At 38.0% G+C, this 22,753-nt stretch overlaps 1 protein-coding gene across 1 annotated transcript; it reads left to right on the top strand.

Moving 5' to 3' along the window:
• Positions 1-672: 672 nt before the first annotated feature.
• On the top strand, positions 673-21,419 carry hook1 (hook microtubule-tethering protein 1). The gene is made up of 22 exons (XM_085398051.1): positions 673-974; positions 9,430-9,515; positions 10,515-10,587; positions 12,175-12,225; positions 12,390-12,522; positions 12,761-12,828; positions 13,066-13,128; positions 14,062-14,145; positions 15,638-15,801; positions 15,881-16,021; positions 17,045-17,246; positions 17,415-17,525; positions 17,631-17,718; positions 17,804-17,870; positions 17,962-18,102; positions 18,239-18,326; positions 18,740-18,771; positions 18,881-18,963; positions 19,045-19,145; positions 19,223-19,324; positions 19,787-19,855; positions 19,947-21,419. Exons 1-22 carry the CDS (start codon positions 930-932, stop codon positions 20,103-20,105), a joined length of 2,151 nt encoding a protein of 716 aa, XP_085254177.1. The 5' UTR covers positions 673-929; the 3' UTR covers positions 20,106-21,419.
• The last annotated feature ends 1,334 nt before the right edge of the window (positions 21,420-22,753 follow it).

Genomic DNA, 22,753 nt, shown 5'->3' with positions numbered 1-22,753 from the left:
GTCCTAGGGATTATCATTCCAACAGCATTTATCTTAAAGCTCTGCCTAAGAAAATTTGCTGTGCAGGATTTTTAATTTGTTGGGTGTGATAATAAAATATTTTAAAGCAGAGAAGCCAAACATGATATAAACTGCAGTGAATAGATGTTGGCTGAGCAAGCTTGAGCCACATTTATGTTTGGGCCACTATCTCTTGCTCAGTATCACTTTTTACATGGTTTTGGTTGTGGCTTGTTTCAAGCAGCAAATAGTTTGAAATATTTACCTTTGCCTGCAAATCTGATTGTTTTTTTGGGAATTCGATACTGTCTGGTTTCTCCTTAAGTTATCATATCAGTGTATAAAGACTTTAGTCACGATGCTGTAGCCTCGAGCAGGGTTTTTACTACTTAACTGTTAACTGCAGGTGAAATGACGACCTCATTTGGGGGAAATGGATACTGTAACCTTTATAGAACACAATAAATAATACTAAATTAGCCACGCTCCATTTTCTTCTAATAACTTTTTGTTTTCCTGTTCCCTAATATCGGTGGGCAAAGAAAACGACTGAACGGACAAAAAATGTGTTTATTTTGTGCAGATAAGTGAGGCGTACAGGAATTTCAAATCAAGCTGTCTGATTGGCCAGAGTGTGGAGTCACAGCCGTCAATCATCCCCGATCTTAATACCGATTGGTTTCTGCTTAGATACCCTCTCACTTCGCAACAACCCAACCTGTAAGCAAGAAGAAGAAGCTACGCTATTCGCGTACATCTTACGCAAACTTAAGTCAGACAGGTCTTCACTCGTCTTCAAAATACGTATCTGACGTTAGATAGCCACCTTTGGCAGCAGGTGAGGTCAAATGCTGAGGGACAGAGCGGAAGAGCTTTTTTGCCGACAGGTGGAGGAAGAAATATTTTAGCTTTAAGCTAAAAGGCAACAAATGGACGAAAACAAGACGGAGCTGGTCGAAAGCCTCATAATATGGGTGAGTCTATTTGTGAATGTGTCGCCGAAACCGCGGAAGGGATTTAAGTCACCTGTTTGTAGCTGGTGGGGGTGTCAACGAAAGAAACTGGAGAGAAAATGAAGGAAATCTGACAATTTGTTCGGACGGTGTAATGGCAGAATAAGGTCGTTATTAGAGAGATTAGCTTCTTGTGCAGCTGTTGTTCGTCTCTGTGACCCCATAGGTAGGAAACGTAGCTGGGGGCGGGGGGTCCTGCAGTCTGCTGAATGTAAAGTTAACACCTAGCAGGTGCAAAGATAACAATCCTCTAGTTTATGTGGTTTGGCAAGACTCGGGCTGCTAATCCAATTAACCAGGGGGGTATTTGCGGAATGTCGCGGTTTGGATTTTTGCTAATGTTATGTAACTGCTTAAATGTAGCAAACAGCAGCAAGTAATAAGGCACTTTGCGCTCACAGAGAACAAACAGTTTTGCTGCCTGTCTTGTGGTTAGTAATAGGATAAGCGCTGCGTTAATGAGATCTCGTCCAGGATCCACGATTGCTGTGTCTGTCAGTAAGCCACTTTGTTGAACCCGTAACTTTGAACAGCAGTGTCACTAAGTAACGGGTCAACTTACCCAATGCCAAAAACAAGAAAATGTGTAAAGGTGTCCCATGAAACTGGTGTCAAGCCAGCCTCCAATTCGAGACTTGCAGTCAAGCCAGCCTCCAGTTTGTTTTACGTTCCCTGTGTATTCAAAGTATTACGGGAATGGATGTGGAAACCGGATTTCAAAATAAAAGCCAACTTCGAGTGAATTAACAGATATGTTAAGAACATAATAACATATAATTTAGGCTTTTTTTTTTTTTACAAACTCTAATGTTAGATCTATATGACACAGCCTTGTACCCTAATTGTGCCCTGTCACTATCAAGGCCATCTTATTTTGGATTTCAAAGTAAAAGCCCTGTGAATCTTCATTTTTGAACTACTCTTTCAATGACTTAATAATGCTCTTAAAAGCAAAAGTCGTATTTCCAAATACTATTTGAACTTTATATCAACACTTTCCAACCACAGTCTTTTTACAGTGATACCATATCAATATCAAGTCAGTCTGATTTTGCCTTTCATAGTAATGGCCCTTTGAAATTGTCCATAATTGACTTAATCTTCTAACGATTCAAAATGCTCTAAAATGAAAAATTCTTGTTTCCACAGGGTAATTCCACCTTAGATCAACAGTATACAGCCCCACAGTGATACCATATCAATATCAAGTCATTCTGATTATGCCTTCCAAAATAAAAGCCTTTTTAAATTGTCCATAATTGACCTAACTTTCAGTGATTTCAAAATGTTTTAAAATGGAAATTTCCTGTTTCCACAGGGTAATTCCACTCCAGATCAACAGTATACAACCTCACGATGTTACCATATCAATATCAAGACATTCTGATATTGCTTTAAAAAATAAAAGCATTTTCAAACTGCCCATATCTGAGTTGCTCCTGGAACAATTTCAAAATGCTCTAAAATGGCACATTCCTGTTTCCACAGGGTAATTCCACCTTAGCTCAACAGTATACAGCCCCACAGTGATACCATATCAATATCAAGTCATTCTGATTATGCCTTCCAAAATAAAAGCCTTTTTAAATTGTCCATAATTGACCTAACTTTCAGTGATTTCAAAATGCTCTAAAATGGAAATTTCCTGTTTCCACAGGGTAATTCCACCTTAGATCAACAGTATACAGCCCCACAGTGATACCATATCAATATCAAGTCATTCTGATTATGCCTTCCAAAATAAATGCCCTTTCAAATTGAGCATATACGGCCTACTTTTTTGACGATTTCAAAATGTTCTTAAACAGAATTTTGCTGTTTCCACAGGATAATTTCACTTTAGTTCAACAGTATACAACCTCACGATGTTACCATATCAATATCAAGTCATTCTGAGTTTGCTTTCAAAAATAAAAGCATTTTCAAAATGCCCATATCTGACTTGATCCTGGAACAATTTCAAAATGCTCTAAAATGGAAAATTCCTGTTTCCACAGGGTAATTCCACTTTAGATCAACAGTATACAGCCCCACAGTGATACCATATTAATATCAAGTCATTCTGATTATGCCTTCCAAAGTAAAAGCCTTTTCAAATTGCCAAGATACGACCTACTCTTTTAAAGATTTCAAAATGCTCTAAAAGTGAAAATTGCTGTTTCCACAGGATAATTTCACTTTAGGTCAACAGTATACAACCTGACGATGTTACCACATCAATATCAAGTCATTCTGATTATGCCTTCCAAAATAAAAGACTTTTCAAATTGTCCATAATTGACCTAACTTTCAGTGATTTCAAAATGCTCTAAAAGTGAAAATTGCTGTTTCCACAGGATAATTTCACTTTAGGTCAACAGTATACAACCTCACGATGTTACCATATCAATTTCAAGTAATTCTGATTATGCCTTCCAAAATAATGGCCTGTTGAAAATGCCCATAATTTACCTAACTTTCAGTGATTTCAGTTTCCACAGGGTAATTCCACTTTAGATCAACAGTATACAACCTCACGATGTTACCATGTCAATTTCAAGTCAGTCTGATTTTGCTTTTCAAAATAAAAGCTTTTTCAATTTGCCCATATATGACTTACTCTTGGAGTGAATTCAAAATGCTCTAAGATGGAAAATTGCTGTTTCCACAGCATAATTCCACTTTAGATCAATAGTATCCAACCCCACAGTGATACCATATCAATATCAAATCAGTCTGATGTTGCCTTCCAAAATAAAAGACTTTTCAAATTGCCGATATACGACCTACTCTTTTAAAGAATTCAGAACGCTCTAAAAATGAAACTTGCTCTTTCCACAGGATGAATCCATGTTAGATCAAAAGTGTACATCCACACCATGGTACTACTTCAATTTCAAGTCATTCTGATTTTGCCTTCCAAAATAATGGCCTGTTGAAAATGCCAATAACTTACCTAACTTTCAGTGATTTCGGAATGCTCTAAAAAGGAAATTTTCTGTTTCCACAGAATAATTTCACTTTAAATCAACAGTATACAACCCCACAGAGATACGATGTTAAGATCAAGTCACTCTGATTTTGCCTTCCAAAATAAAAGTATTTTCAAATTGCCCGTAGACGACCTACTCGTTTAACGATTTCAAAATGCTCTTAAATTGAAAGATGCTGTTTCCACAGGATAATTCCACTTTAGATCAACAGTATCCAACCCGACAGTAAAACCATGTAAATTTCATGTTGGTCTGATTTCGCCTTTCAAATTAATGGCCCGTCGAATTTGTCCATATGTGATATACTCTCAATTATTTCAGAATGTTTTAAAAATGAAAATTGCTGTTTCAACACATATTGGGTTTTCATTTTGAAAAGCAAAATCAGACTCAATTGATTATGACAGAATTGAATCATAAGGATGATGTAAAAGGAAGCTGAAATTGCCACTAGGTTGTAATTGATAGTACGTTTATATTTTAAGTCTGTGGAAAGATGTCATGGTTGGTTTGCAAGCTGTTTTGTAATTTCTTTATTTAGAATGACATCTTTCCACAGACTTAAAATATAAAGAGCAATTTAAGAGCATTTTGAAATCGTTAAACGAGTAGGTCGTCTACAGGCAATTTGAAAATACTTTTATTTTGGAAGGCAAAATCAGACTGATTTGATATTGATATGGTATCACTGTGGGGTTGGATACTATTGATCTAAAGTGGAATTATGCTGTGGAAACAGCAATTTTCCATCTTAGAGCATTTTGAATTCGCTCCAAGAGTAAGTCATATATGGGCAAATTGAAAAAGCTTTTATTTTGAAAAGCAAAATCAGACTGACTTGAAATTGACATGGTAACATCGTGAGGTTGTATACTGTTGATCTAAAGTGGAATTACCCTGTGGAAACTGAAATCTTCCTTTTTAGAGCATTCTGAAATCACTGAAAGTTAGGTAAATTATGGGCATTTTCAACAGGCCATTATTTTGGAAGGCATAATCAGAATTACTTGAAATTGATATGGTAACATCGTGAGGTTGTATACTGTTGACCTAAAGTGAAATTATCCTGTGGAAACAGCAATTTTCACTTTTAGAGCATTTTGAAATCTTTAAAAGAGTAGGTCGTATCTTGGCAATTTGAAAAGTCTTTTATTTTGGAAGGCATAATCAGAATGACTTGATATTGATATGGTATCACTGTGGGGCTGTATACTGTTGATCTAAGGTGGAATTACCCTGTGGAAACAAGAATTTTTCATTTTAGAGCATTTTGAATCGTTAGAAGATTAAGTCAATTATGGACAATTTCAAAGGGCCATTACTATGAAAGGCAAAATCAGACTGACTTGATATTGATATGGTATCACTGTAAAAAGACTGTGGTTGGAAAGTGTTGATATAAAGTTCAAATAGTATTTGGAAATACGACTTTTGCTTTTAAGAGCATTATTAAGTCATTGAAAGAGTAGTTCAAAAATGAAGATTCACAGGGCTTTTACTTTGAAATCCAAAATAAGATGGCCTTGATAGTGACAGGGCACAATTAGGGTACAAGGCTGTGTCATATAGATCTAACATTAGAGTTTGTAAAAAAAAAAAAAAGCCTAAATTATATGTTATTATGTTCTTAACATATCTGTTAATTCACTCGAAGTTGGCTTTTATTTTGAAATCCGGTTTCCACATCCATTCCCGTAATACTTTGAATACACAGGGAACGTAAAACAAACTGGAGGCTGGCTTGACTGCAAGTCTCGAATTGGAGGCTGGCTTGACACAAGTCCCATGAAGGGAGTAAAACTTCCTATAAACTCTTCAAAACCGTGCTTGGTGGTCTTTAAATTTTATCGTGACTATAGCTGCACTGTTCTTGCGGAAGGATATTGATATTAGACTGTGAGAATTAACCGTACACCGTGGCTGCTGCTTGAATTATTTACATCATCATGTAAGCAAGAAAGCCTTTTTCTTTACTTGGGTCTGCGGTGGTTTCTTTGCCACTGTTGTCCTGTGTGTATGGGCTCAAAATGTGGTCATAAATATTTTGTACTTGTAAAAAAGATTTGTGTGCGCGTAAAAAAGATTTGTGTGTGTAAAAAAGATTTGTGTGCGTAAAAAAGATTTGTGTGTGGACTTAGAAAAAAAAAACCCTGCAAGTTACAAGTACGGATTTTTGACCCTATTTTTCTTCCCTTCATCTGATTGGTCAATGTCATGTCAATCACAAATGTAACAATCCAATCAGAGAACAGATGGGTTTGGCTGTCGGAGGGGCGCTTTTTTGAACTGCAGGTCCTTGAAGGGTGATACCGTTTGAAGCTGGAGGATCGCTATATAAATATCCGATAGCAGCTAGGTCCCCTAACTTTCAGTAGCTGTTGAAAGGAAAAGGTTGTGGTATATCAGTGGTTAGAAATAACATTATTGCTTTAGGATTAGTTTAAAAAAAAAAGTCAGGGCTGACCCAGGACCATTGCTGTGAGTCACAGTGCACAGCATAAAAGTCCTTTCACATCGGACGCAGGATGTGCTGCTAATGCTAACTGCTAACTAAAAGCAAAGGATCCAGAATTTGTTACGCTGGCTGCTGGGCTCTGTGGGTTTTTGCAGCAGCTCTACCTGTACTAGATGCACCTGCTCCTTGTCGTTTTTATCTCTGACTTTATGTCCTCTACAAGAGTTTGTTTTTTTGCTAGTTCTTCAAATGTTCAATAAAAACATGTATGCTAATTCATAACGAAGAAAGCTTTGTAATAAAGACTGTCATTTCCAAAACACTGCCCGCCCCCACCCCGCGGTCCGCAGCGCTGTTGAAAAGGCTGTGGAAGTCCCTGTATTAAACACATAGACCTGTGACATAAAAATCACCAAACTCGGACGACCACAGACTGTTTTCCTTCGTGGTGATGAAGGAAAACGCTGGGTTGGCATGTAAAAGGGCATTTATTCCCTTCAAAGACCTGCAGTTCAAAAAAAGCGCCCCTCGACAGCCAAACCCATCTGTTCTCTGATTGGATTGTTACATTTGTGATTGACATGACATTGACCAATCAGATGAAGGGAAGAAAAATAGGGTCAAAAATCCGTACTTGTAACTTGCAGGGTTTTTTTTTCTAAGTCCACACACAAATCTTTTTTTACGCACACACAAATCTTTTTTACACATACAAATCTTTTTTACGCACACACAAATCTTTTTTACGCACACACAAATCTTTTTTACACATACAAATCTTTTTTACGCACACACAAATCTTTTTTACGCACACACAAATTCTTTTTACACATACAAATATTTTTTACACATACAAATCTTTTTTACGCACACACAAATCTTTTTTACACATACAAATCTTTTTTACAAGTACAAAATATTTATGACCACATTTTGAGCCCATACGTGTGTCCCTGTACATCCTGCCCTAAACATTTATCATTTCTTCTATGTCCTAGTGCTGCTCGATTATGGGAAACGTTATACTTGGAATTGTTTTAGTCAATATTGAGGGTTTTTTTTTTTTTAACTCAGTGGTTTGACTTTGGAAACATTTTGCAAATGTAGAAAAGTAAAAAAACACTGCTATAAATGAGACAAACAAGACTAAAGAAGAACACAAATGAAACGGTGCAAAGTGATGATGTGTCTTATTCTGTCCTCTCATCTTTCCTTATTCTCTGTAGGGGTTTTGAAACAACTACAGTGCAGTGAAAACTATTTGCCACCCTTCTGATTTATTTATTTATTTTTTGGTTGTTTTTTTTTTTTTTGTCCCATCATGTTTCAGATCATCACATTTTAATATTAGACAATGATAAGCCCAGTAAAAACAAAGATGCAGTTTTAAATGATGATTTCATTTAAGGGAAAAAAGTTTTCAAACCTACTTGGCTTATCTATGTTGAAAAAGAAATCCCCCCCCCCCCCCCCCCCCCTTCCTTTTAAATCATAATTAACTGTGATTAACCAATTTTTTTTGGAAGCCTGAGTTTAATTTCACTGTTAAATCACAAAAGCACTTAGATGGAACCTGTCTGACAAGGTGAAACAGGCTAAAAGGTCTCAAAAGGTAGCAGCGAACCACAGTGAGACCCATTATTCACAAATGGAGACAACTTGGAACAGTAGTGAACAGTGGTAAGCCTACCAAAATTATCATCAATAATCCATTAATGACTCATCATGAAGGTCACAAAAGAACCAGGAACCTGGAAGACTGCATGTTTCCCTTGCATCAGTCAAGGCTGATCTTTGCAATTAAGAAGGAAATTGAGCAAAAATGCCATCCATGGAGGTTCCAAGGAGAAAACCACTGCTGACCAAAAAGGAAACAAAGGCTTGTCTCACATGTCCAAGACTTTTGGAGAAATATACTGTGGAGTGACAAGACACATTGAACCTTTTCAAATGTTTGCATCCCATTACATCTGGCATAAAACTATCATACCATTTCAAAAACAGTACATCAAGTCGACAGTCAAACGTGGTGGTGGTAGTGTGATGGTTGCTTTGTTGCTTCAGGACCTGGACAACTTGATGGTGACATAAATTCTGCTCCGACAATTAGTTTGTGGCTGAATTCAAACAATTCTGCAAAGAACATTTGGCCAAAATTCCTCCACAGCAGCTGTTCCCAAAGTTAAGAGTGCTGCGGCCCATTTAAAAATGAAAGATTCCAGAGGGGCCTGCCATCATTAAATCTGTACTCTTTACAAAATATGAAATGGTGCTCAATTTCCATGAAAATTTTATAAAAATAAAATAAAATAAGTGGCTATAAATTGCTAATGCTACCAAGTCATATATGCAAAGTATAAAGGCCAACGTTTGACCCACTTGCCACTGCAGCACAAACTTCAATAATAATAAATTTAGGTCAGAGTAATGTTCTGTTACCAGTTTTAAATCACCTTTTTATATAAATAAATACATTTATATAAACATGTTACTGTACATACTTGAGTGAGTAATTTCACACTGAATTTCTGTTATTACTGTAGCCCACCAGGGGGCCCTGGCCCACACTTTAAGAATCACTACTGCACAGCAACCCGAGACACTCGTTGTCACTTAACACAAACACTTGCAGTTCTTGCTGCTAAGGGTGGCGCAACTAGTTATTAGGTTTAAGGGGCAATTACTTTTCAGGTATGTCCAGGTATGTTTAAATAGCTTTGTTCTGTTATTTTTTTTTTAAAAAAATCATAATTTGAAGGGTTCTTTCTGTAATAATATTTGTTTGATCTAAAACAGGTAAAATCTTCTTTGCAAATATGCAAAGAAGTAAAAAATAGAAAGGGGGCAAATACTTCACAGCACTGTATGGCATCTCAGAATCTTTGTAATGTTGTAGTTAAAGTCTTTAAAATATATTTGCTGGTGCACTACTACATTATTCCCTTGGTTTATCAGTCATCATAATATTATTTTGTTTTCTGCCTCTCAGCTGCAAACTTTCAACACTCCTGCATCCTGCCAAACAGTGGAGGAGCTGACCACTGGAGCAGCAATGTCACAGGCTCTGCATCAGATGTGAGAGCACATGCTTTATTTATTTCCAGCCAGTAATTCATGTCACACATGCTCCTGCCTACTCCACGTTAGGTCAAACGTGCACTGCTGGAACAGTTGGGATAATGTGCTTGCATTTTTTTTGCTCTCACGCCCTCATTAGTTCCTCTACTATAGAGAGAAAGGGTACTTGTGCTTTAAAGTGCACACAAACAAAAAGAAAACTACTGATCTTATCTTATTACATTTCTGGCCAGCACCACATTGTAGTCATTGACAAGAACCCCTCACAGCAAGAACATTTTGGGTACAAAGTAGAGCTGCTTAATTATGGCAACAATCTTAATCACAATTATGATGAGGATTATTTATCACAAAAAGTTAACTTAAAATGAAGTGCATTTGTTAAACGTTTTAGTTTAACAGAGAGAACAGAGAAAGTGCCCCACTGTAAAGGAAAGGCAAAGTGAAAGCACCATTTCAAACACTTGTTGGAGGTTTTAATTGTAAGTGAATATCAATTTCAGTTATAGCAGTTACAGTTTGCACAGTTATAGCTTTGTGTGATATTTCTGAGAGCGAGAATGGAGTTTGCATGCTCTCACCTATCACATGTCAGATATTTCCAATAAGATAATATCTTACTCATATAATCCACAATCAGTGGGTTAGTTTAGAATTCAAACATTTTCTCCTATTACAGAAACAATTTTGCCACTTTTGCCTGACAGAGTTGTTCTAAAAGTCAAGTGTCTCTTCTATGGAAACTCATTTTCACCTAATTAAATTTTTTTCTGGCTCTTCCCCATGTACAACCCACAGCTGAATAAAAGAACTTGCCTGTTGTATCTCATCTAATGCTGGCAGTTGTAGAAATTAAACAGCTTGAGTAGAAAAGGTTGTAGCATTTATTTCAGAAATTTCATGCACATAACATGGATATCTAACAAAGAATGTGAACTGTACACTACTAAACAAGGACTCTTGTGTAGAATAAGTCTTATCATCTCTGTGCTTCAGAGACCCTGCATGGTTCACTGATGGATGGCTCAGTCGTATCAAAACGGATGTTGAAGACAACTGGAGATTAAAGGTACAAAGTACTACCATGCCCCATGTTTGCTTTTTGTTCACTTTGGGTTTTTCTTTTAAATGTTTATTTTTCTTCTAATTTGCTGAACCCTTTGTGTGCTAAATCCTTTGTTTGCTCCACACCTGCAAAACTGTCCTTGACACTGATCTCCAAGCTGCTCCAGGGGTTCTGCTTAAGCGTGCACTCTGACTCTGCGCTCTGACTCTTCTGGTGAAAGTGTGCATGTATGTTTGTCCAAATATGTCAGCTGTAAAGTGTAAGGATGAAAAAAAAAAAGAAAAAAAAAAAGCCATTTTCTCCACATTGATTTGGTTGTGATGCTTTCCCTGCTGCTGCCTTGTCCTCTTTCCTGAATGCTTTTTTTCGTGGACACATCCTTTATTGCAGCGGTCCCCAACCTTTTTTGCACCACGGACCAGTTTATGTCCGACAATATTTTCACAGACCGGCCTTTAAGGTGTCTCGGATAAATACAACAAAATAAAACCAGCACCGGTACCAACAAAAGAAGATTTATTCATAACACATGGGAAAAGACCCAGGAAACCGAGTTAATGATAAAAACTATAAAAATCCTGAAAACCATGAATTTTACACCCGAGCCTCAACTCTCGTGGCCCGGTACCGGTCCGTGGCCTGGGGTTTGGGGATCGTTACTTTATTGTGCATATAATAGAAGTCTTATTTACATGTGGGTCATTCATCTCAAATCTTTTGCCTGAACATTTCAGATTTCTTTTAAAATGTTATGGTCCAAAAATAAAAAATTCTTGTCATTTTCTTGATCAGTCCAGCATGAAAGTTGAATGTAAATAAGATTTTCTTAATATTTGTGAATAAGAATTTCATGTTAAATAGTATTCTTCTTGTTTTATTCATTTTTTTTTTTTGAATTATTGTTAAATACAACTCTATACTCTTCAGAAATTATCGTCTGCAATGTCCCTTTTTTTTTTTTAAATTGTCGTGTCATAAAATATGGGACTTTCCAGAAATGTTTCCTTTTTTCATATTTTAACTGGCAAATATGCAAACATTTTTTATTTATGTGTCTCAAATTACTCATTCATTTTTATAGAGCGGCCAGTGAAAATTTTTGGCTTTTTTAGGCTCAAAATAGTTTTTGAGATATATTCAAGTTCAAAAATTGCCTCAGATTTCAATGTGCAAAAATAAGGCTTTACAGTAGATGGACAGGCCTTTTAAAAAAAAAAAAAAAAAAAAAAAAGGATATTTATAGATAATTATCTACAAGTATTTGCTACATGACCTCAAGGTTGACTGCAATTGCTATATAATTTTATTTTTTAAACCATAAGATTTTCAGGCAAATCAGAGGTGGCTGAGCAGAAATTTGATGATGAGCGATTAAATGACCTAATTTGGTCTTAAGCGTTATCATTAACATTAACTTAATGTACTATGCAACTCAAAATATCTGCCATGAAAAAGGACATTTTCAAATGTGTGATTAAAAAGTTTCTCTCTTTTCTTTTGGTCTGCATGAACGTATATTGTTTTCCATTGTTGTTTGTTCATTTTGATCGATATAAAACAAATATGAGAATATTTTATATCTTTCCTCAGATGAACAACCTGAAAAAGATACTTCAGATGGTGGTTGACTATTATAATGAGGTATGGAGAATGTAATCCTTGTTTATGCAGAGATGTTAAGTCATTGGTAGAGTCGACTACAGAATCTGAAAACCTATAAACAGTTGTTTACGGCTTTTCTACATCTTAGAGAAAAGCTTTAGTGAAAAGTTAATGTGCAGCTTTTATTTTCTGTGCACCTTCAGGTCTTATCCCAGGAAATTTCAGATTTTCCCTTGCCAGATGTGTCACTGGTGGCAGAGCATTCAGACCCCACTGAACTGGGGAGACTTCTGCAGCTTATACTGGGCTGTGCAGTCAGATGTGAGCGCAAACAGGGTATGTTGCTGCTTGTGTGTTACACATAATCTCTACACTCATGTAAGACCCAATTAAAGACATTTTGCATGAGCAAAATGTAAAAAAAATAAATAAAAATGTTGTAACATGTCACTTACAAAGACGGAGTTTATGAGATTAGAAACCAGTGAGGACAGGTGCTGCATTTAGTAGTTTGACAAAATATTACAATGGTGTGTACGTTTGTGTGATTTAATCTCCCTCATTATATCACCAGAATACATTCAGTTCATCATGACCTTGGAGGAGTCTGTGCAGCATGTTGTCATGACAGCCATCCAGGAGGTCAGCCTGTTTTAATATAGCATTACTTGCTCTGACAAATTAGCTGTATTAAAGATACTCAGAAACAGCTTTGCTGAGCATTTCTGCCATTTTAAATAACAGTAACTGTTTCAGCAGCAGAAGCAATAGTGTATGAAGGAGGTTCGAGTATTTGCTTGCATATGGTGAAATAGGTTGAGGCTTTGCAGCTTTTTCAGTTAGTGTATGTAATAAACTCTGCTCCATTTTCCTCTTCAGCTCATGAGTAAAGAGACCAAGACCGCATTTGGAGCAGAGCTGTCCGGGGATTTGGAACAGCAGGTTAGTATTATTATTATATCCCACTCAGTCTGAAAGAAAGTGTGTTGCTAAATGCATTGTTAATGCCCATTTGGTGCGATATGGTGGATATGAATGCATCGGGAGGCAAATCGGGGTTCAGTATCTTGCTCAAGAATACTGTGACATGTGGACCGGAGCAGACTAGGATTGAGCCACCTACCTTCCGATTGGTAGACGACCTGATCTGCCACCTGAGTGACAGCCGCTCCTCTATTTCGTTGCAGTTAAAATGTTCCTTTAGAGCCGCTTGCAACCTCAGCGTTTGGCTCATAGATATTACTTGCACACATACTGACCTCATAATTTAAAACTTTAGTTGTATTTAATAATATGTTTTTTCTAACATGCATAAAGTCTAAAGTAGTTCAGCTTACTCTAATTTGCTTGTGCTAAGTCAAGCAAAGGACCTGTGTATGTAATTTAAATTGTTGGCTTGTTCAGCTTGTCAGTTTATTGACTTGTTCTTGGAGCGTTACTGTACCGTGCAAACTGCACAAGTCAGTAATGTAACTTTTGTCAGGCAGTTGGCATCGCAGCTGCTGATAATATTGCCATTTCAAAGGAGTCCACCCAACTTATTTCTGTAACTTGAGCCTTTATTTTCCTTGACGTGTTTGCGGAAGAACGTTGTCACTGTGCAGAGACTACCACAGCTCAAGTACTGACATGAACTGCACATGTGGCGCTGGAGATCTGCATCTTCAATGGGAAAATGAATCGGGGAACATTGATGGTTTTGTATTGATTTTATGAGTAATGTATTTTATGCTTAGTTCTTGAACTTAGCTTTTTTTTTTTTTTTTTTTTTTTTTAAGAAAAACTTAGCCATTTAATATTTGCTTTCTCTGATCCATGAGAGAATCACATCAGTGTCTCTTCGATAATTTAACTTCTAAATCCTCATGTGTCCAGCTGAAAAAAGCTCTTGAGGACCTCGCTGCACTTCAGACAGAGAAGGAAGCGCTAACCCAGCGATGTCAAGAGCTGGACCTACAGGTGAGTGCAGACCTGTTACACACAGCCAAGGTGAATTTCTATTGAGAAATACTCTTGAATCTGATTGACTAGCGCTCTTTTGCCTTACTTTGCTGATATTCAGGTCTCTATGTCTCCACACATACATGTCTATGTACAGTATAAACAGGAATTGTGTAATGCTTTGCTCCATTGTGTGGAGCTGCTGTGGCAGAATGACCATGAGCTTAGAGTCTGGGCTCAGCTTGTCCTACCGTGCCATTCAGCCCATGCTCTGCCACTGCTACAAGGCCTCATTCATCACTGAACAGGCAGACTAATTTTAGCATAGGGACTGATCAACTGTTCAACTGGACTCTCGACAGATTGATTTGTTCTGTTTCCAGTCTTGCTCTTCTCTGATCGTAGCGAGGTAAGTATAACATGGTTGTCTGTCCCGCGCAACTAAACTCAACTAAACGAGCTGCTTAAATATTTGTACTCTAACTCTGCTAACAGACGGTTCAGTTGGGATTCTGTTTGACACAGGGCACACAATGCTTATTTAATAATTTTTACTGTTTTCCAGTAATTAACCTAAAGACTTTGCCATATTCTTTTGAGAAAAGCAACATTACATTATTTTGTAATGTATATGGGTCTTTTGTACTGATGTGCTGTGTTACTAATTATGTGTTGTTTTAAAGATTCAAACTATCAAAATAAATGGCTTTAAGTTAGCCTACAACAGGCCATACAGAGTTACTAAATAATTTTATTTTACATGGTTTTGTTTGGTGGTAGTAGATAAATTGAAAATGCATTTTGTAAATATTTTACACGCACAGTAAGAGGTTTTGACATCTTACATTGGTAGTAGGCTCCTTATCATTTACCCTTGCGTTTGGAAATGCTGTTGTCATCGAGGCCGCCTGTTGCCATGGGTGTATAGTCTGCAGCATCCTGCCGAAAGGTTGCATCAGTCAAAGAAACATGCACATGAAGGTCAGAATCAAAGGTCTACTAGCAGAACTCTGCACTATAACAAGATCACTGAAATTATTCTGTGCTTGACCTGTGATTTTTAGTCATGTGCCTGATTGGTATTCATAATAAGAAGAATAATAGTGAACATATATCTCAACTTTAGTTGTAGACAAGTTGTAAGGACGTTATGGGATAGGAATTTAAACAGTCATGTGTTATTCTCAAACTAATGTTTCATAAACTGGCAACCAGCTTTGAGGTACTGGTGAGTGAGAATGAAAACTAACCATGCATTAACATGTTTGCTTAAAGTGCACTTTGTCTGTGCTCTGCTTTCAGCATGGATTAACTGCACTGTTTGCTTTAACAGCTGGGAAAGTAAATTCTCATGGCAGTGGTGTATCTTTTGATGCGATGATGTTGTGACATTTTACTTTGCATGAAATAAATGAAGATATTTCATGTCATATTTTTTCCCCCGATGAAACCAGTTCAACTTTAAAACTACTTGTGGGAATGGCTCGCTCACCTTACTTTCCCTGCACAGGTGGCTGTTCTTCAAGAGGAACGGAACAGCTTATTGGCTGAGAATGATGTCCTAACAGACCGAGCTAATCAGCTGGACACATTTGATGACCCAAGCACGCCGTCGGGAAGAAAACACAGTCAGTTACAGCAACAGCTAGAAACACTGCAGGAGGAGAACTTCAGGTTTGTCCTTTCCTCTTGAAATGGCTGATGAACCTCCCTATGGTGAAAACAAAACAATGATGTGTTATGCATTTTCTAGGCTGGAGGCTGCTAAGGATGACTATCGGATCCACTGTGAGGAGCTGGAGAAGCAGCTGATAGAAGTTCAGCACCGAAATGATGAGCTCACCAGCTTGGCAGAAGAATCGCGAGCTCTCAAAGATGAACTGGATGTGCTGAGGTTTGTGTCTGTAATACAATAGATTCATTAAAGTATTAAATTGTTTAGAGGTAAGATCATACAAATTCAGTAAAATAAAAATGCATTTCAGGCTCAGGATTAGAAATTATTGCATCAGTTGGATAACTTAAATTGGTTTGGAGAAAAAGTTAGCGAGGCAAGGCTGAGATTATTTGGACATATGTAGAGGAGGGTTAGTGCTTACAATGAAAAAACGATGTTGAATATGGAGTTGCTAGGTGAAGGGAAAAGTGGATGACCACAAAAAAGATTCATGGATATAGCGACGGAACACACACAGAAGGTTGGTGTGAAGGAAGATGATGCTAGGGATACGCTCAGATGGAGACACATGATCTGTTGTGGTGACTTCTAAAGGGAGTAATCGAAGGACCATTTACAAGCAGCCACTTTCTGTTGCTTCCTGCTGCAAAACTAGTAGAGGCAGTAAGGCCACACCCTTCAATGAGTGAAACTGGCTGATGTTTGCGTTTCTGACCTTAACAATAAGGGGTGTCATTTTGCTGGCATGAAATCGGCGTAACACCGGTACAGATTATCTCGTTCCAGTAAATGACTAATTCTTAATCGATAATGTTACAGGAAGTGAAACAATGAGATTTCGAATTTCTTTTGTAAGTGTCCTGAGACTAGATAATCAGCAGGTTTTTGAAACTAGAGCTCTTTGATCTCTCACGCAAGCACTGGGAGATCCTTTAAGTTCAACACAAAAGGTGCTTACCTTGGATCAAAATGTTCTACCTTAGCGTTATTTCTGAAGACGCTCTTGTTCACGGTTATAATGGAGACTCAAATGTGTGGTGACAATATTTTACAGTCCTTCATATTCTTGCGTAGGAAAATGTTTGTTTTACGCTATTTAATATGTAACTAATTAAAGAGGTAGTTTTAAAGTATGCAGTGATCTTAATATCTGTATTAAAATGTTGCTTATTCCAGGCACAGTAAATTGAGATATGTGCTGCAGTACTGTACATTTCAGTTTTCCTATGTGCTGTATAGGAACTGCTCAGATCGGGTGGTGATGCTGGAGGCTTCGGTGGAAACGTACAAGCGCAAGCTGGAGAATCTGGGTGATTTAAAGAGGCAGATGAAACTATTGGAGGAAAACAACATGACTTACATGCAAAACACAGTCAGTCTGGAGGAAGAGCTGCGCAAGGCCAACGCTGCCCGTGCACAGCTCGAGACATACAAGAGACAGGTAAATGACATGCAAAAGCACAGCTCGAACTTTCATCCAAAATCCACACAAATTATAAATCTCACAATATAATCATTTGTTTGTAATAATAACATTTATTGACATTTTTTGAGCAATAATGTGTCTGGTGGTGGATGAGTTTATATTATTACATTTTCATTTATTTAGGTCCAGGAGCTACACAGGAAGTTGTCTGAGGAGACGAGGCGAGCAGACAACCTGGCGTTTGAGATGAAGAAGTTAGAGGAGAAACATGAAACTGCAACGAAAGAAAAAGAGGTTTAACAGCATTTTTTTTTTAAGTTAGCAATAATAAAGTAATAATTTTCTTCTAGCTGTGATAAAACTCCTAACATTGTTAAAAAATTTCTTCACCACCACAAGAGGATCATCATTGAGCGAGATTCTCTGAAGGAAATCAATGAGGAGCTTCGATGCACTCAAGCTCAGCAGCACCAACTCTCCCAAGCAGGTATCCTATAGGAAAGGTCATACCTGACATTAGTTATTGTGGTGTTGCTATGGTAATCTGAAATTTGCATGCTTATTTCATATAGGCATGCTTCCCTCTAGCAGCCCCAGTCATGATAACCTGGCTGCTGAGTTGATGCCCGTTGAGTACAGGTAGTATCTTACTGCTGTTGCTGCACTTAATAAGATTTTTACTTTTCCCACCAAACTGATGTGTGTGACTTATGTGTGTGTTATTGTTCAGAGAAAAGTTCATCCGGCTGCAGCATGAGAATAAGATGTTGAGAGTGCAGCAGGAAGAATATGAGCGTGAGAAGATCGCTTCTCTGCAGGCCCAGCTGGAGGAAGCACACAAGACTCGCAGTGAACTGGACACTGAAAACAGGTTTCTGTCAAGCACTGATAGATGTGATGGAAGCTGTTCTCTCCATACATTTAGTTTGATGTATTTTCATCATTTATCAAATGTATTTGATCTGGATGTTAACCTTTCATTCCTCTACATTCTGGTTAATCTTCAGACTGAGCCGAGAACGGGTCGGTGAGCTGCAGCAGCAGGTTGAGGACCTTCAAAAGGCTTTGCAGAGCCAGGCATCCAAGCCTGATGATGTAAGTTTGCCCAAATGGTCTGGCGTTAGTACAGAGAAAATGCAGAGTTAATGTTAGCCTGGTATATTTGATGCTGGCAAGGAATTACAAAAGAAAATCACTTTATATAAGGTAGGTAGATTGGTATTGGTAGAGAAAGATGTATGCACTGTAATTACAGCCATTTGTATACAATCACATAGCTGGTTTACAGCAAGATGCAAACCTCTGGTTAAATTTAAGAACAGGAAGGCCAAATTAACTTTTCCAGAAAACACCTTAAAGTGCCAGCACAGTTCTTTCAATCACGCCTTGATTGTTAGTTTTTACTTTAGAGTGAGTGTGTCAGGGGAAATCCTTTTATTTATTTTTGCCATCCAGAATGAAATTCCTTTACCACATTTAATCTTGTACTTCTATTTTCTCATTTTCAGTCAAACCTGAAGCGGAAACTTGATGCACACATGTAAGTGCAGCTGGTCTGAGCTTTGACAAATAACTGAGGGGTGCAAAATGAATTTCTATGTTTTCCAGTAGAGGGAGGTAAAGAAGCAGCATTTTTTCTTCCCCTTCAGGGTCCAACTGAACGAGGCCCAGGATGAAATCATGAAGAAGAAAGAGCTGCTGGAGGACCTTCAGCCTGACAACACTCAAACCTGTAAGTTGCACGTTTGCGTCATCATCAACACTAGACACAAAGTGATGGCTTAGTTATAAGTGTTGCTATTTTATTTGAAAGCTCTGAAGGTGGATGAGCTGATGGCTGCTCTTAAGAAGAAGGATGATGACATGAGAGCCATGGAGGAGAGATACAAGATGTATTTGGAGAAAGCTCGCAGTGTGGGTAATATTATTCATGTTTCGTTACTTTGAGTATTGTCTGTGTTAGTATTTCATTTCCTTTGTTCCTACTGTAGGTGATCCGAGCATTGGACCCTAAGCTGAATCCTGCTACTGCTGAGATCCAGGCTCTGAGGAACCAGGTTGCAGACCGAGACAAGCAGATTCTCAGCTTGGAAGTAAATCTGCATTTTAATCTTGTTCAAACTGAAGTTATATGTTTACTACATTTTTCCCTAAACTGAGTCAGTTTGCAGAGAAGAAACAGGTGTATCAGAATATACAGATATCAACAACAGTGTGAGAAAATTTATGTAAGCCATAAATTTCCAGGTTTTTGAATATGGCAGTCTCTAGCTTTTCCATTATAAAGTTCCAGTAATGTTTTCCCTTCTTGCATTTCCGAAACCAGTAAATAAGATTACCTCCCGTTGCCTCACTTTTAGGGCAAAGATCTGAAATTGGTTCATTTATCCTGTGGGGGTCTTTCTGGTGTGAAAGAAGTGATGTGGAAAAGCTTTTGATTGCTATATGAAAACATTACTGCTTACTGCTTGTTTTAAGTTGAAGGGTTGTTTATTTCATTTTATTTTACGTTTTCATTTAAACGGATTGACATTTTTTGGTTATTTGTCTCATAGCGTCAGTGTGAGCAGGCAAAGCTGAGAGAGTATGAGGAAAAACTGATTGTCACGGCGTGGTATAACAAGGTAAAGTAAAATGGTACATTGCCTGCAAGATGGTCAGTTACATATTTACCTACTGCCTCTTCTTCACTCAGTGTCTTCTTTCTGTACTCAGAGTCTGAACTTTCAGAAGCTGGCCATCGAATCACGTCTCGGGGGCTGCACTGCCTCCATGCTGTCTCCCGGTCAGTCCTTTCTGACACAGCAACGGCAAATCTCAAATGCCCCCCGCCGGGCACTTTCAATCAGCGTGCCTGCCACTACCTCCAAGTAGACTGTGTCACAGAGCCAAATGTCTCCCTTTATTCAGCTAAGGAAAAATCTATAAGCATCACTCCCTCCCATAAGTGACCTTAAACACATCTGCTCTCAAGACAGGGAGGGGTCAATGAAATGCTGATTGGGATCAGTGAGCATCGGCTCATCCAATAGGTCACCCACCTGATGATATTTATGCTCTCTTACTGTACATTGAACCTGGATAGAAAGTTAACCTACTGTTAACTCAAGCAGTGCACAATTCACCAACTCTAGAGTAGACTAGAACACATTTCTACCCTGTCTTTGCTTTGCTGTGCAGCTGAATACTTGTTATAATCAGCTCATTTATCTCCTGTCAGGACTAAGAGAAACATAACTGACTGCTTAACAATATTTAATATAGAGTTTGAGCCCACTCGTATTAACGAATGTGATATTAATGAACACTAAAGCCGAGAACTTGTAACTTTAGACGGTTGTTGAAATACGTCCAAGTTGAACAGTCAAAGTATGCAGTGATGGTGACACGGTCATCAAACAGCAGCATCTGATGAAAAACACAAAGAAACTTTGGAAAATCAGTTCTGTGTCTGGTGCTGGCCACCAACTGCTTTTATGCTTCAGCCACTTAAAGATTTTTACTAAAATGGAAAAAAGCTCATCGTGTAAAGCTGTGAAAATCCTAAACCATTTAAAGTAAATCAAGAATATTTTTCTATATTCCCAGGGAGTGATGTGATCACAGTAAAAACTGCTGGGCCTTCTTGAATCATATTTAGCAGTGACTATCCAAGACTGTAGTCTCTAAATTTGTACAACTGTAATGTAAACATGATTTTAACACCAGCCTTTGATCCAAATGTCAGAATCAGGTTGAACATTTATATAGTACCTTCAAATTGTAACTTGAATTTTTTTTTCTTACTCTAATCAGGTTGTATCGTGAACATATATTCAGGCTCTTTAGTGTCAGCAGAGGTTAACAGCACTATAGAGGAGCAGAATTTGTCTTTCAGGTTGTTGGTTTCTGGCTGCCTGTTGTTACACCTTCTAGTTAAACTGCACTAGTTTCACAACACATAATTAGATTCTATTATAATTTTGTGTAGGAGTATCTAATATTGCTTTGATTTTTCTTTTGAGTGAATGAAGATTATAGATTTCTGATGTTAAAAAGCAGTGACTCCTAAAACTAGGTGGTATCACGTGTAGCACAGCACAGAGAACTGTGAGTAAATGGATTAAAAATAGTGTAGGGGAAAGGCATTATAAACTTTCTGGGTTGTAAGCAGTTCAAATTTTAATGCTTTTGGATTTCTTGTGAATAAATGCATTTTGTTTTTCTAAACATGTATATTGTATTCTTTTGAGACTCGGGGGTGTACAGCTCTATCCTCATTATCCACACTGTTGAAATCTCCCAATTCTTTGAATCTTTGGGCTGAAGGAGGGACAATACTCGGTGTATCAATGCTCAATCAACAATCATTTATTTCCATACAATTCAACAGTCAGAGCATTACAACGTCCGGACGGGAGAGATGCTACCAGAGGGTCAGGCACATGTCTCAAAATGGTGACGGGTTGCTCAGCTTTTTATAGTCTCTAGTGGCCCCCAGCTAGTCGTAAAAGCCAAAACATCACATTTTTTCTCTGTTACAGCGCCTAAGTTATGACCTCGGCAGTTGTTTCTCTGCTTTCTGTAAGGTGGGGGTGTGGAATGTGGTCTATCTATCTCCCCTGTCTTTAGACACAGAGTCTCCTGCTTACAACCTTCTCTTCATGATTCAACAATTAAGCATGTCAAGAAAACAGTGTAACACATTCCCAGCAGATCAAGGATACAGAGTGATGCACATTTATCTAATGAACTAATATGTGAATATGTTCTGTTAACTCAAAAGTATAATGAGAACTACACTACATACAGCTCACACACTCTATATTAAAGGGTATAATGTGATCTACAGCAGTATTCTAATTCAACTACTTTGATTACATATATAAGGTAACATATAATAACAGAATAATCTAATAACACAAACCAAAGGTTTCAGATGATGTGGTCGGTGTGTGCAAATCATCGCTGTGAGCCAAAAGTTCAGGCTCCAGAATAATTCAAATTCGCATTTTGATACTGTATTTTTCACCCTGCTGTTGTGTGTGGATGATGCTAGATCATTCACCTGTAGCTCTGACACACTCAGATAAAATGGTCCCAAATACTACTGTTCAAGCCTGTTGTTTGTGAATTTATCACCTCAGTTTCTACTTTCAGGTCTTACTGAACACTAGTCCAACCAAAGGCTGATATCAAAGAAATTGCAACAGTCTTCTTTGTTTGCTACACTTTGATAAATAGAGATTTCTTGGCAAGATTGTATAATTCAGCAAGCCTTGGCATAAACCTGGGAGTGTTCCGGTACATGTAGTTTGAGTCATTTTACTCTGTACTCAGTGGTCCCCAACCTTTTTTGCGCCACGGACTGGTTTATGCCCGACAATATTTTCACGGACCGGCCTTTAAGGTCCATCCATCCATTCGCTTATCCTTTTCAGGGTCGCGGGGGGCGCTGGAGCCTATCCCAGCTGTCATAGGGCGAGAGGCAGGGTACACCCTGGACAGGTCGCCAGTCTGTCACAGGGCCAACACACAGGGAC

This window comes from Rhamphochromis longiceps, linkage group LG23, assembly GCF_057381845.1.
Source record: "Rhamphochromis longiceps isolate RC_006_pf linkage group LG23, R_longiceps_female_GT1.1, whole genome shotgun sequence".
Taxonomy (NCBI): domain Eukaryota; kingdom Metazoa; phylum Chordata; class Actinopteri; order Cichliformes; family Cichlidae; genus Rhamphochromis; species Rhamphochromis longiceps.
The sequence above is the reverse complement of the archived record's forward strand: the minus strand, read 5'-3'. Positions and strand labels throughout refer to the sequence as shown.